Source organism: Knufia obscura (assembly GCF_036327395.1).
Source record: "Knufia obscura strain CCFEE 5817 isolate CBS 148926 chromosome Unknown scaffold_1, whole genome shotgun sequence".
NCBI classification, from domain to species: Eukaryota; Fungi; Ascomycota; class Eurotiomycetes; order Chaetothyriales; family Trichomeriaceae; genus Knufia; species Knufia obscura.
The window spans coordinates 3,020,645-3,033,378 of record NW_027042687.1 but is presented as its reverse complement, the minus strand read 5'-3'; the positions used below and the strand labels follow the sequence as shown (position 1 = coordinate 3,033,378).

The following is a 12,734-nucleotide window of genomic DNA, read 5'->3' as shown; positions in this document are numbered from 1 at the left end:
GACTTATTTGATCTTACTTCGACAGTACAGATACCCTTCTGCGTATATAGCTTGGTGATGAATAATATTTCACATGATAACGCATATTCAGGTCTAATGTGTTAGAGACGCCTAATATTCTAGCTCGGCCAAGTTTCGATATTTATTCTACGACTTCGCTCGAATTTCAAAGCTGAGTTCGCTGGTTTTGACCACTTGAAAGCGCAACTTTCAAGACGCAGCTTGTGCTTCATCTCCGTAGCGAACAATCGTGCAAGGGATCTATACATTAATTCGACTATGGATTGCCTATCTCAGCATATCATATACCTGCAGATATTAACTCGGAAATACTGCATGTATCGGACCATCCAATGAGATCTCAACGTTACCAGACGAAAAAATTGAAGCACTATCACTGTTTATCAGATTTACGAGGGGGTCACCACGGACGGAGTAAGCGGGTTCACCAGGAAACGCACCTTATGCTAGGACCGACCGTGCTACCAAGCGTCCGATGAAAAAGCTGTGACTTTGAATAAAGTGTGATTGATAATTGATTGCTCAGGTGCATGAATCTAATACTGATACCAATAGCTGGTACATTGAAAGAATATCCATAAACCAAGTATAGTACGCTTCTACTGCCTCCGACCAATATTGCCCAGGGTCTGAGCCAACATCCGCGTGGCCGAGGCTACATCGGCCTGATGTAGCTGTGTTGCTGTGGGCTTATTGCCGCCGCGTTGCTGGGAGGTATTTGCCACTGGTGGGGGAGGAGGTAACTCGCGGTCCGGTGGCTTGTGTTCTGGTCTTGGATATGGCCCTAAGGATCCGTGGTGTGTTCTGCTTGGTGTGGAACGTTGGTATGCCGGGCTTGTATGGTGAGCTGCGCTGCGTGGATCTGTATGAGCGGTCGTGGGTCTGGGACTTGGTTTTTGGTCGTCTTGGGTGAAGTCTTTGAGAATTCTTCTGTCATCCTGTGTGAAGTCTTTCAGGAGTCTGCCATGTGTGCTTCTTGCATGCACGACTGGGGCGTGTTCTGGGATAGTCCATTCATCATCGTAGTAGTCGTACACATCTGGTGAGAGTGCTTGATCTTCCTCACCCCGCATTTCCAGTGATCGACGGTGAGGTTCGGACATGGCATCACGAGCAGTCGACTGGGAATACGCCAGGGATGGGGTTGTCGTGGTATAAGTCTGTTCGTATGATTCCCTGGGTAGTTGTTGTGCGCTCCGCTGATCGCGATCGTATGTTGATCGCACCGAGTGCCCATTGATTGATCCTGCCTCTACAAGCGACTGTTGTGGCTCGCGAACATGCAAGCGACTCTCTGCTCGATGCTTGCTTTTTTGATTCGTGCCTGTGAAATCTCTCGGTAACTTCAAGATGCAATGGAGACCAGCGATGCCAGCAAAATCCGAAAGATGTCTCTGCAACTTTTCTGAGACGCGCTCAGTCCTTGGCCGCTTCTGTGCCTCTCTGTCAAAGCATGGCAATATCTCCTCCAAGAACGATCCAACAAGTCGGAAGATCTTGCCGCTATCCTTCTTCATCTTCTTCTCAGAGTCTTTGTGCAGCGTCTCCGCCCAACTCACTATCTGCGAGAGATTTGCGTGAAAGCTTGCGTCAGCTAAACCGCCCCCTCGACCCGCCTGCCTGTTTTTCGAGGCTCTATGTTTGGCGAAGGATGAGATGCTGCGCCCGCACAAGACTGTCAGGATGTCCATAGTTACTGCAGCCAGACCAAATGTATCTGCGGCTTGCATGTCGCGTGCCGACGACTTCCAAGACTGAACTACTGCCTTCTTAGTCTCGACCGGCATGGCATAGGTGAATCTAGATGATGATCCTTCACCATTTCTGGCACCTTCGGACGACATCGAGGACCGTTTTGATAACATATCGAGTCGGGATGACAGAGTGCGGTTTGGACGGTCTGTATTCAGTGCTGTATTGGTTCGATCACTCCTTCTGGCTTCATTGCTTCGCACGTAGGACAAATCGTTCGGCAGGTCGTCTGATATCTTCAGCTGAAGACGGGAAGAGTTTCCTCTGAACGCTGGGATGAAAGCATAGCGGCTTTCCACACTGTTCGATCTCATAGTTTCACTGTTCTCTGAAGAGCCATCATTGCTGCCTCGTCCCGCTCCATCGACTCGCAGTGATCTGCCAGCAGCGGACCTTCCGCCTGAAGAAAGCAGCGCCGTTGATGTGCCATGACTCTGGAGTGTCAATGCTCTCTTCCAGAATTCAGGAGCACCATACTGGTACTTCTCCAGGTTATCTTTTGCCGATGGAGAGGCCAGAAGCCAATCGTCGCCCTCAAAGTGGCCAAGGCTTACTTGGAATTGTTCATCAAGAAGCACGCGAGAAGGGCGGACAGCTCCGTGATGAGCGCCTTGTAGGTGGAGCCAAGCAAGTCCAGCGGATAGACAGTGCGGCCACGTGAACAGATGTCTCCTACGTTCGGGCTTTGCTAGCGATTCGAAGGCTTTAGGCTCGTCGTTGAGAAATGTCTTCAAGTTGTATTGTGTTGCCGGAGACAAGAGAACATACATATCTTCGTGCTGTGTATACGAGCCGTAGACTGATAAGAGATGTTGATGGCTTAGGGGTCTGACGGCAGCTATCTCTGAAAGGATGTCCATTTCGGCATCATGATCGCGTAATTGATGTTGCCGACACGCCAAAACTCGATTGACTGGGGAAGGAAGTTTGACCTTCTCGTAGGCGCTGTTGCGGCTACTTGCTGCTTTTTGCTCGACGTTCTGGACTGGCACGTATTCCAACTGGCCATATCGGATGTGCTCTCCTTCATGGAGAACACGCACAAGGTATTTGAATTGCTGGCGGTAGAACAATTGGTCAAGGCTCGGAGTACCATTCCGAAATAGTCTCAAGGAGTCAACTTCGTCCTCGGCAAATGGGAGGTAGTCATCATCGTAGAACTCGTCAATGAGTCGGAATATCTGTTGAGGGAGACCAATGTCGATCAGTGTGAGGAACAGACGTTTAGCTTTTGCTGTAATACACTGCGCGTAGGTTGGCCCTGAAGCCTCTCCCGACCCCGGGATCAGTTGGTTCGCGGCTTCTCCTAGATGGGAGTAGATGTAATGTGGTTTGACGGTAGCCTCGATTCTTTCATCCGTCCATGCGTCTATTCCGGCATTTATCATTGTCCAAGATACACCGAAGTGCTGTCATATGAGCAGGATGTACGGTTGGTAACCGTAACATCGTTGGCGGGAGACTGGACCATACTGTTCATGTAAGAATGGAGGGGTGCTTACTGGCAGATTGACAGGCAACGTGTAGAGGCGCCGAGCAGCGATAAGGCCGTCAAGCCTTGCTTTCGGTACATGCAATCAAGTGGATCCGAGACACAGTCACGGTTTTGGAGGATCTGCTCAAAACCCGCGACCCGCAGAGGTCACTCTCGGTAAACATAGACGATGTTGACGCTGCATTAGGAGAAGTCCCAAATTCTTGAAAATCCATGGATGTCAACAAGTACGTTCTTGGCGAGGTACATGCTCCAGATTTACAGGCGATGTTCATTGCCGAAATGTGATAGGTCACCGTTATCTGTCGCTTTCAACGGCGTGGATGGCACTAGGAATTGGCGCAGGCCTGATGCTCGGGAGAACACTGTTGGAGGCTAAGACCTGAAGTGGCTAGAGCTTTCTCCGCCAATACCACGGTCGGAACCTTAGCAAGAAAGCCTGGAATAATACCAGAAAGAAAACTGGTCAGCAGAAAGACCAAACGTGTCCCTCAATTGCTAAAAGGGCTCAATCTTAAGACAGCTCCTTCACGTTTAGCTGATCACAATTTCATGCAACCTTGGCAGTAACATTACGGCAGCTATTTTGCGCCAAGTTCGTCTGATGCGCGAGACAGGGATGACAAGGAAACCGCAATGCAACGAAGCAATTTTCGTCCAGAAGCAACAACAATGGTACTCTACATTAGAGGCTCGTCATCAAAGCCTATCCGTCGAGCCCATCGATACGCAATGCTCTGCTTCCACATGCGGTGCTCGCCGGCCTCTTTTGCAGTGCCCGCAGTGTCTAAACGGAAAGTACAGTCCGAGTATGGGAATATTAGTGTTCGAGTAAGCAAAGAACTCCTGTTCGCACCAATCAGAGGCGAGCCGTTGCCTGAGCTTATCTATGGAGTGCGTTCGTGGATGCAAGGCACGCTGCGAGGCCACCCGTCGTGATTCGTACCGAACCCACTCCACTCTTCTCCATCACAACTTTCTTTGTCTGTCGATGCTCTTGCGACGACTCTCTAAGCAAGTGACCCGTGGGCTTGCAAGAGTTTGAAACATGGAGGAAGAAGCGATCAGGGGAAATTCGAGCCCACCTCTACCGAAAACGAGATCTAGTACCAGAATCAGTCACTGAGTATGAACTGTTTTTCTCTCTTCACCATCTGGCTCTCCGTGCATTCGATCAACGTCAAATTCGGGCCCCGCCAAATGCTTCACAGATTGTGTTTGTCGATCGAGCCCAGTGACAGCTCTCTGACAGGACATCAATGCTCCTCCTAACTCGACTCACTGTTTGATCTGCGAGCTGCGTATCACCTGCGCAGCTCATCCTCCCAGCAGATTATTGCTTGAACACAAGATTCATTGGGACTGGCTTCGCTGAGTCAGACCAGCTTTATCCTGGCCATATCTCGATCGTGTCTGTCGCCCGCAAGGACATCTGATGCAGTAGCATCAACATCACCACAATGTCGACTGCTACCACAACAACCGACTACGCACAAGGCGACATAGCATGGATCCTCACATCGACCGCATTCGTCCTCCTCATGATACCCGGCGCGGGGCTCTTCTACGCTGGCCTCGCCCGCCGCAAATCCGCTCTCTCACTCCTCTTTCTACCCATCGCTGCAGCCTGCATCGTCTTCTTCCAATGGTTCTTCTGGGGCTACTCACTCACCTTCTCGCACACGGGCAGCTCCTTCATCGGCGACCTCTCTAACATCGGGTTCCGCAACGTGCTCGCAGAACCCTCTGTCGCAAGCTCAAATGTCCCGGATCTTCTCTTCTCGGTCTACCAGGGCATGTTTGCTGCAATCACTGCTGCCCTTGCCGTTGGCGCTGTAGCGGAACGGGGACGCGCTGGTCCTTGTTTACTGTTTGTCTTCATCTGGACAACGCTGGTGTACGATCCGATTGCATACTGGACCTGGAACCCGGCTGGTTGGGCCGCCAAGCTAGGCGGACTTGACTTTGCGGGGGGCACCCCAGTGCATATCGCGAGTGGCTCGGCGGCATTGGCTTACTCATTTATGTTGGGCAAACGGCGCGGCCATGGCACGTTTGAGCTGAATTTCCGACCACATAATACCACCTATGTGATAATAGGCACACTGTTCCTCTGGGTCGGATGGTTCGGCTTCAACGCTGGCAGCGCACTGAGCGCCAATTTACGTGCTGCTATGGCTGCTGTGGTAACGAATCTGGCAGCCGGTGTTGGAGGAATTGCATGGTGTGCAGTCGATTATCGCCTTGAGCAACGTTTCTCGGCGGTTGGCCTCTGCTCAGGCATTGTAGCCGGGCTGGTGGCTATCACACCTGGCTCGGGATATGTGCCGCCTTGGGCTGCATTGATTTATGGCGTTGTTGCGGGTGTCGGCTGCAACTTTGCGACAAAGCTGAAACTGTTGATCAGAGTTGATGATGCACTCGACGTCTTTGCCATTCATGGTGTAGGTGGATTCTTGGGCGATCTGCTCACAGGGATATTCGCTTCCAATTACATTGCTGCCTTGGACGGCACGACTGATATTCAAGGAGGATGGGTTGACGGACATTGGGTGCAGCTTGCCATTCAACTTGCTGATGGCGCGACAGGGATGTCGTACTCCTTTGTGTTGAGTTGCTTGATCTTGTTTGCGATTAGCTATATTCCTGGCATGCATTTGAGGGCATCTAACGCGGATGAAATCATGGGCATGGATGAATGTGAAGTAGGCGAGTTCGCCTATGATTATGTCGAGGTTGAAAGAGATGTTGCGAACAGTGCTGAAGATAGCGCAGCCCTGCGGCGTGGACAACTTTCAGAGTCGCAAGTCGATATGAGTTATGATACGGATGACATCAGTCTTCGGGCATATGCTGGAAGGCCGGGGATGAAGGAATGAGTGCTAGTATGCTGGCAGCCAGCGATGTATACTTACAGATACCTTTGCCTTCTCTTTACAGATCTACACGTCTATGGTGTTACTGTATTCCAATGCCCGAACCAGCTTCAGCAAACCTCTGCCATGAACGAAGCGTCTCTTACCCTGTGCGAGCCCTAGGCCAAGTGAACGTGAAGACCGCAGCACTCAACGAACACATCGTCGAGTGCTGCACGATTCAGAACGGCGCATTCGCGGAGTATTTCGTGCAGGAATGTCCGGATGAGGATCTGCGAGCTGGACTGCAGATGATCTCATGGCCGAGTACATCGATATAGCGAATGGGAGACTCGTGATCCCCTGTAGGTCGAAGGACCCGGATGTGCCGGCTCGTGTGACGATGACGAGTTTGAGGGATGTTGGATCGTCGTTGCTGCTAGTCTGGATCTGCCGACGGGAGTGACGAGTGGACGGATTGGTATTGCTGGTGCGACTTTCAGTTTCGATCGTGTGGTGGAGATGTTGAATTCGTGGGGTGTGTCTGGTACGTTGGAGCTTGAGTACGTTACTGCTGATGAGTGTCGAGGTCTCGCGGAGGAGAAGAAGCAGGCTTTTGAGGAGAAGATGTGAGATAGCACCAAATCCGATATTGATTTGTTGAAGGCCGTTATGGCAGCGCAGATGTATGCTGGCTTGTGCACTGAAGAGGAGGGTGGCGGCGTTGTTAGTGGACGGTTGTTAACGAACTTTGTCCCAAGGTGAGTACGACTAACATCGAGGATCTCTTGAGGCGGGCTTGGTGCAAATAAACTTGCCTTCTCTCGGCATAAATTAGCAGCCACGATCAGAACAGGATGAGACCGCCGTAGGAGCTAGCCCAACGAATGACATCGTATTGTCCGTACTCGCTTCAAACCAAAAAAAAGCTATATGGGGTATCGTAAATTTCAGCAGCTTCTTCCTCCAACACAAAGGTTCAATTCCATCTCACCGCAGTTCGTGTTTCTACAGACTCGCCATGCTTATCACAAACGACTGGGTCCTATTCACAAGCGAAACACAATCGTGCTCGCCGAATAATGGTAGAGGCTTGAAGACAAGTATGCGTTCGTCGACACCCTATGCATGTTCCACCCCAGCAGTAGTAGCGTTCTCGACATTGATATCTTTCCAGCCTCTGGGACCTTCATACTCGTACACACCTGGCACACGGCTGAGCGTAGTAGCAAGCCCACGATGTATTTCAACCTGGAATGGCTCGAATGGTAATTTCTCGCCGTCGACCGAGAAGTAGCCCGTCTTTCCGGACGAACCAGACATCTTCTTGAGAATCCTTTGCAGAGTGCTTGGCTTCTGTGTACTGGTGGCGCTGACGCTGGTGACAGCCTGGTCTTGCTCAGATATCTCGGTCATTGGACGCCCAAATCTGGGTATCACTCGTACAGCTGAGATTTTTCGTGCCCGTACAATGTCATCATCGAAGAAAGTGCCGTCCGCAACAGCCAGTAGTAGCTTTGTGGCTTTCAAGCGACTTATATCTCCGTCGATAGTTACCAAGTCCATCATACCATCGCTGGGTAAACTTGCTGGGAAGAATGGCGCATCCGCCGCCATCCAACACATATTGCCACAGTAAAAGTTGCCCAAATTCGGATAAGACTCCATTCGCGTCCAGCCAGAATTCTCTTCTTTGGGCAAAGGATCTTTGATAGTGCCATACTTGAGGGGCGGAAGACCCGGCCCAGATGGTGCTCCCATCTCGTTATCGAAAATGTCATTGGGGTGCGACTGTTGATGCTTCAGCTTAGTCACCTCTTGCGCATAATGCTTCTTAATGTCGTTTTTGTCTTCAATTTCAGTCCTCACTGCATAGTCAATCGGATACACATTCTTGCCTAGAAGTCTGACCAAGAAGCCGAAGGTGAACCTGAAATCACCCATCCAACGTATATTCTCTGTTCCGAGGTCCGTTTCAGCCACTATGCCCAAACTCTGGGAAAGGAAGGATAGAGTGCGCTTGTCTCCCTGCGTGACACTTGCGAGATCGAACGGTATTCGCACAGCCTTGACAATAGACAACGCTGCCACACTAGGCTCGGCAGAACCGAAAAAGTTCCAGGACATGGCATTGCCAGTGCCGCAAGGCAGTTGTGTGACAGCTATCTTGCGCAGCGCTTCAGCAGCATTTCCTTTTCTCGCCAGCCCATTGAAGCACTCCATTGGCAACCCGTCACCTGAAGCGCATGCCAGCACATCGTATGCATCAATATCAAGATCTGCGGCGATGTCCACAGCATGAGTTTTATGTGTCGTCCTCTGCACATCAACCGTGCAACCAGCTGCTTGAAAAATCGGGGCAATATCGTTGTCGTATATAGATTGTGCTCTTCCAGCACCGCCAAAAGGGTTAATCAGCACTTTTATTCTCGGTCTTCTTAATGCAGCGCCAAACGCACGCTCCAACATGCGATCTGTCCATCTCTGTGCCAGACCTTCTGGGGTCGAAACCGGGTAAATCAATGTCCTAACCAGTAACCGAGCGTTGCTCTTCGAAGATCTCGGCCTAACATATCTGATGGTGATTGTGTTGTTCAACAGCTCAGCGTCAAGGATGTGGTAAAAGGGTATCGTCTTCGCAAGATCGGATTTTTGTATTAAGCCGCAAAGATACGTCCTGTTCGAATCGTCGAATGCATCGTCGGCCACGATGACTCTATCGGCTCCCAGTGTAAGGCTTGCGTTCGCTCCAACGTGCAATGTGGACTCGAGGATCGTGTCGCGATCACCTTCGGGGATGGCTGCAGTGTCGCTGAAAGGATCAGTATGGCTCGATAGATGAGAACTCATGTTGCTAGCAATATTCGATCAAAGCATTGTACGATAGAATCTCAGTGATGAAAGTAGTAGGAATACGCAAGGGACACGTCTACAGGATATATCACGTAGCGAGCGACATGGTAATTTGGCGAGATGTGGATGGGACGTTGGGGTGAACCCAGTTTGCTTGTAGGATGCGACGGATGACTGACCACGTAAGAAAGTACCTGCAAGTAGCATGCGCGCCCGGAACGTGTTTCTCGCGTTTCCGAAAGGTCAATAAGTTATTAATAATGCCGCAAATAAAAGGCTTGAAAGGCTTGGTAGAGTGCTAGTAGCAAGATTGGGCGCTAGTCTACCCAGTGTAGCGCGATAACAGGATGATACTAGTACGCTGAGCATTGGACCAAATTGCATAAATACAGTCGCGGCAGACGATTCAGCTGGTGCAAGGTTCGGTCTCTTGCTCTCACGCTACATGGCTTCCAAGGCCTCTGAAGCTCACTTCGCACAATTTTTGTATGTTGCTCGGAAAGCAGACCAAATGACAAGTCTATATATCAAGACAGCCACTACCAAGGCCTTATTGAAAGTTTGTGTTCAACAACTATCCTGCCAAAGGTGCCGTAAAGATTAATGATCGATCACTCTGTAGCTCGTCAACGCCAGCGCTGTGCTGAACCCTCAAAAAATGCTGGAGCTATAGCTGAATATCGTTGTTCAGCAACCTCACTTCTTCACCAGGCTTGAAGGCAGGCAAGCCGATATAAGGACACCCATCGCACCGGAAGGCGTCACCCAGACTGCAATTTCCGCAGCTGCCTACCTTACCTGGCACGGTAAAGTCGACCTCAGCAAGGTCATCTGCTTGTAATTTGATAGAGTTGAGGGCCGCATCCGCCTTGTCTCTCTTGGCATTATCTTCCGCTTCGAGACGTTGAGCAAGGCCGCATGTGCAGTCTTTGCAGGCTCTCCTGCGCTTAGCTTTGGGCTTACATTCGGTTGCTTCACATCGTTAGCTCGGGCATGTCAGTGGTATTGAGTGCACTCACGTATCTTGACCGGCCCTTTTAGATCTTCTTCGTCGAGCAGTGTGTCCTCATCGATAAGTTCATCGTCTGAGTCCTCCTCTAAGTCGTTCAGAGCCCCATCGTCGAAGCCGACGCCAGCGGGAATGTTATTGCTCATATCTTCGCTTTTGCGTTTGCCATTTAGTGGCAGAGAAACAGAACCGTTGTCCGTCGTGCTCAATCCACCCGCTGCTTGTGCAATGCCATTGGCTCCGTTGGCTTTCTTCCGACCTAGTTTCAGCGGCACTGCCACCTGCGAGAAGTCCTGCTTGACAAATCCTTTTCCTGCCACGTATGAGAGCCCCGCTAGAATTGCCTCGTTCTTTTCCGAGCCCTCCGTCGCGCCCAATTGCTCGTCTTGGCTTCGCAGGATGCCGCCAGTCTTCAAAGATTTGACAAGTAACTCAAATACTTTGCGACCAAGGAGTGATTGGCTTTCCCTCCTCGTATTGTCCGCATCAGAGAGAACCATGATCAGGTCGTATGTGGCTTCTGGTAGTGACACCAGACCCATGTTCAGCCTATCCAGCATCTGCATGTCTGTAGATTTGCGATCGTGCATTTCCATCAATTGCGTCAATCTTTCTTGATGAGAAGACAAGGAGGGAGGCGAGAGCAAGAGGGTGCGCTGTGCTGGGGCGACTGGGTTGGGCGCCGGCGCTGCCTTCGTCGGCATCGTAAAGTCATCGGACATATCCATATCGAATGATGGTGACATTATGCGTGCGGTGGTAAATGTTGCAGCGTTGGTCTATTGAGAGACTTAAATGTATGTCGTTCGGTTATCACCTGAGGATTCACTTTCTCGATGTGTACAAAATTGTGTATTGCTGCGGGGCAAGCCGGGTGCGTCATCGGAGCGCTTACCAATCACATGCTTCACAGTTTAAGTTGCGCCCAAACACTCGCCTGGTACCTTTGCCGATGTCTTGCAGATTCTGAGCACATGGCAGAGGTATCGTCTACATCATGTCGAGAGCCATCATATCAGCATGTAAAGACACCTTAGGCACCAACATCTGCAGAGTGACAATGCTACCATTGGTTGTACAAGTATAAATATGCCTTCCAGCGATGGGCTAAGGCACCATCGGCAGTCGGAAGTCTACGAGTACTGCATGATGTTTGCCCCGTACCTGTTCAACTTTGGGGCGGTCTGTGACGAAGATGGTGCACTTGGGGAGATACGTTGCAACGCGATCGCAGTGAACCTGTTAGCTACGACGCTCGATTGTTTCGTCGATAATCATTCTGCGTGCAAACTTCGACAATTGAACCAGAAACGGATTGTCCGGGTGTCATCTTTCTGAGGCTGTGAATAATATTCAACCGTGTTCACTGTTCCCTCAGCATGGAGCATGATAGGCGACCACCGTTGCGGCTTTTATATCATGTCACGCGATCCCTCTTAGCACAACCATAGCACGTTTGAAAAATGCTGAGCTCTGCCAGTTAAGTGAATCATGCTGGTGCCTCCGGAGAAAGTAGCCGATGGACTGCTAAACTTCGATGTGGTAAGAGCTCTTGTGAGCTGATACAGTAAAACCTTGATATAAGAATGCTCCACTCTAAGAATAATCTCTCTACAAGAATACAATCTCGCAGCTAATGCTTAATTACTACTGCTCATAAGTATACCTTACTCTATTAGAGTATTCTTACTAATCAGGGGTATCTTCTAAGGGTATTCTTATATCGAAAGACCTACACAGGTGAGTTTCCGGTACTGATTTTATATATACTAGTTAAGCTAACTATCTATAATAATAACATCTATAACGATCACGATATACCTCTATCTACTCTTCTCGGATCGATTAGTTCTCTTTCCCTCGCTCTAGAACGATTATAGAAGTAAGCTATACTATATTAGCTTATTCTAGTATCCTAGAAACTTACTTTACGAAAATAGTACTTCGATCCGATAAGAGCTAGTAATATTATATAGAAAGAGGTAGTAGACTAGTTTAAGTCTAAATACTTCTATTCTATTAATTAGGGTACTATTTCTAAGTATCTCTTAAGCCACTATATATATTTAGATAAGGATATCTTAAAGTAATAAGCCGAGATATCTTGTATTCGTAAAGGTAAATACCTAATTCTAGAGGCAGCGCTTAATAACTAGTAAGTAAAAGTAAATCGTAAAGATATTAACGTTACTAGCGATTTACTAAAGGTATATACTTTAGTTATCTAGTATAGTATTTTAGACTATAACGGTATCATAAAGCTAAAATAGTTAGAAGGCTAGCTTACTAAGTTTAAGTAACGATTTTATATATATAAGCGTAAGCGTTACGGCGAGTCTAGCGTAGTTAATTTAACTTAACTTAAGGAAGATCTTGAGTAGGATATTAAGCCTATCCTATAGTAATATACCCTATAAGATATCTATAACTATAACGAGACTAGCTTGTTCTAGAAACTAGTACTAAAGATATCTCTTTACTCTAAAGACTTATACGACCGTAAGCTAGAAAAGTAAAGAATTACTACGTATTTCTACTATAACGCTAACGATTTCGATAAGCTTTTATTCTAGTTTATTAGTATAGTAATAAGGCTATACGCCTTTAGAAACATTAATATTAATAACCTCTATATAGTCTAGTATACTAACAAGTTAGCTTAAATAAACGGTATTATCTTTTAAGAGTAGCTGCGATAGTTTAATATCCGCGTTGGTTAAAAGGTTATTCTATTACTAAACGGGTTCTC

The 12,734-nt window shown here is 48.7% G+C and overlaps 4 protein-coding genes across 4 annotated transcripts; 1 reads left to right on the top strand and 3 right to left on the bottom strand.

Annotated features, from left to right (window-relative positions):
* Positions 1-620: 620 nt before the first annotated feature.
* Positions 621-3,161, bottom strand: PMZ80_001141 (uncharacterized protein; the record flags this gene model as incomplete). Its single annotated transcript, XM_064869588.1, has 1 exon — positions 621-3,161. The coding sequence occupies one exon, from the start codon at positions 3,159-3,161 to the stop codon at positions 621-623; it is 2,541 nt and encodes an 846-aa protein (XP_064735085.1).
* Positions 3,162-4,728: 1,567 nt separating this feature from the next.
* AMT1 (ammonium transporter Amt1) lies at positions 4,729-6,147 on the top strand (the record flags this gene model as incomplete). Its single annotated transcript, XM_064869587.1, has 1 exon — positions 4,729-6,147. The coding sequence occupies one exon, from the start codon at positions 4,729-4,731 to the stop codon at positions 6,145-6,147; it is 1,419 nt and encodes a 472-aa protein (XP_064735084.1).
* Positions 6,148-7,245: 1,098 nt separating this feature from the next.
* LCB4 (sphinganine kinase lcb4) lies at positions 7,246-8,973 on the bottom strand (the record flags this gene model as incomplete). The annotated part of the gene is made up of 1 exon (XM_064869586.1): positions 7,246-8,973. The coding sequence occupies one exon, from the start codon at positions 8,971-8,973 to the stop codon at positions 7,246-7,248; it is 1,728 nt and encodes a 575-aa protein (XP_064735083.1).
* A 670-nt stretch (positions 8,974-9,643) lies between these two features.
* DRE2 (electron carrier) lies at positions 9,644-10,731 on the bottom strand (the record flags this gene model as incomplete). The annotated part of the gene is made up of 2 exons (XM_064869585.1): positions 9,644-9,948; positions 9,996-10,731. 2 exons carry the CDS (start codon positions 10,729-10,731, stop codon positions 9,644-9,646), a joined length of 1,041 nt encoding a protein of 346 aa, XP_064735082.1.
* Between the last annotated feature and the right edge of the window lie 2,003 nt (positions 10,732-12,734).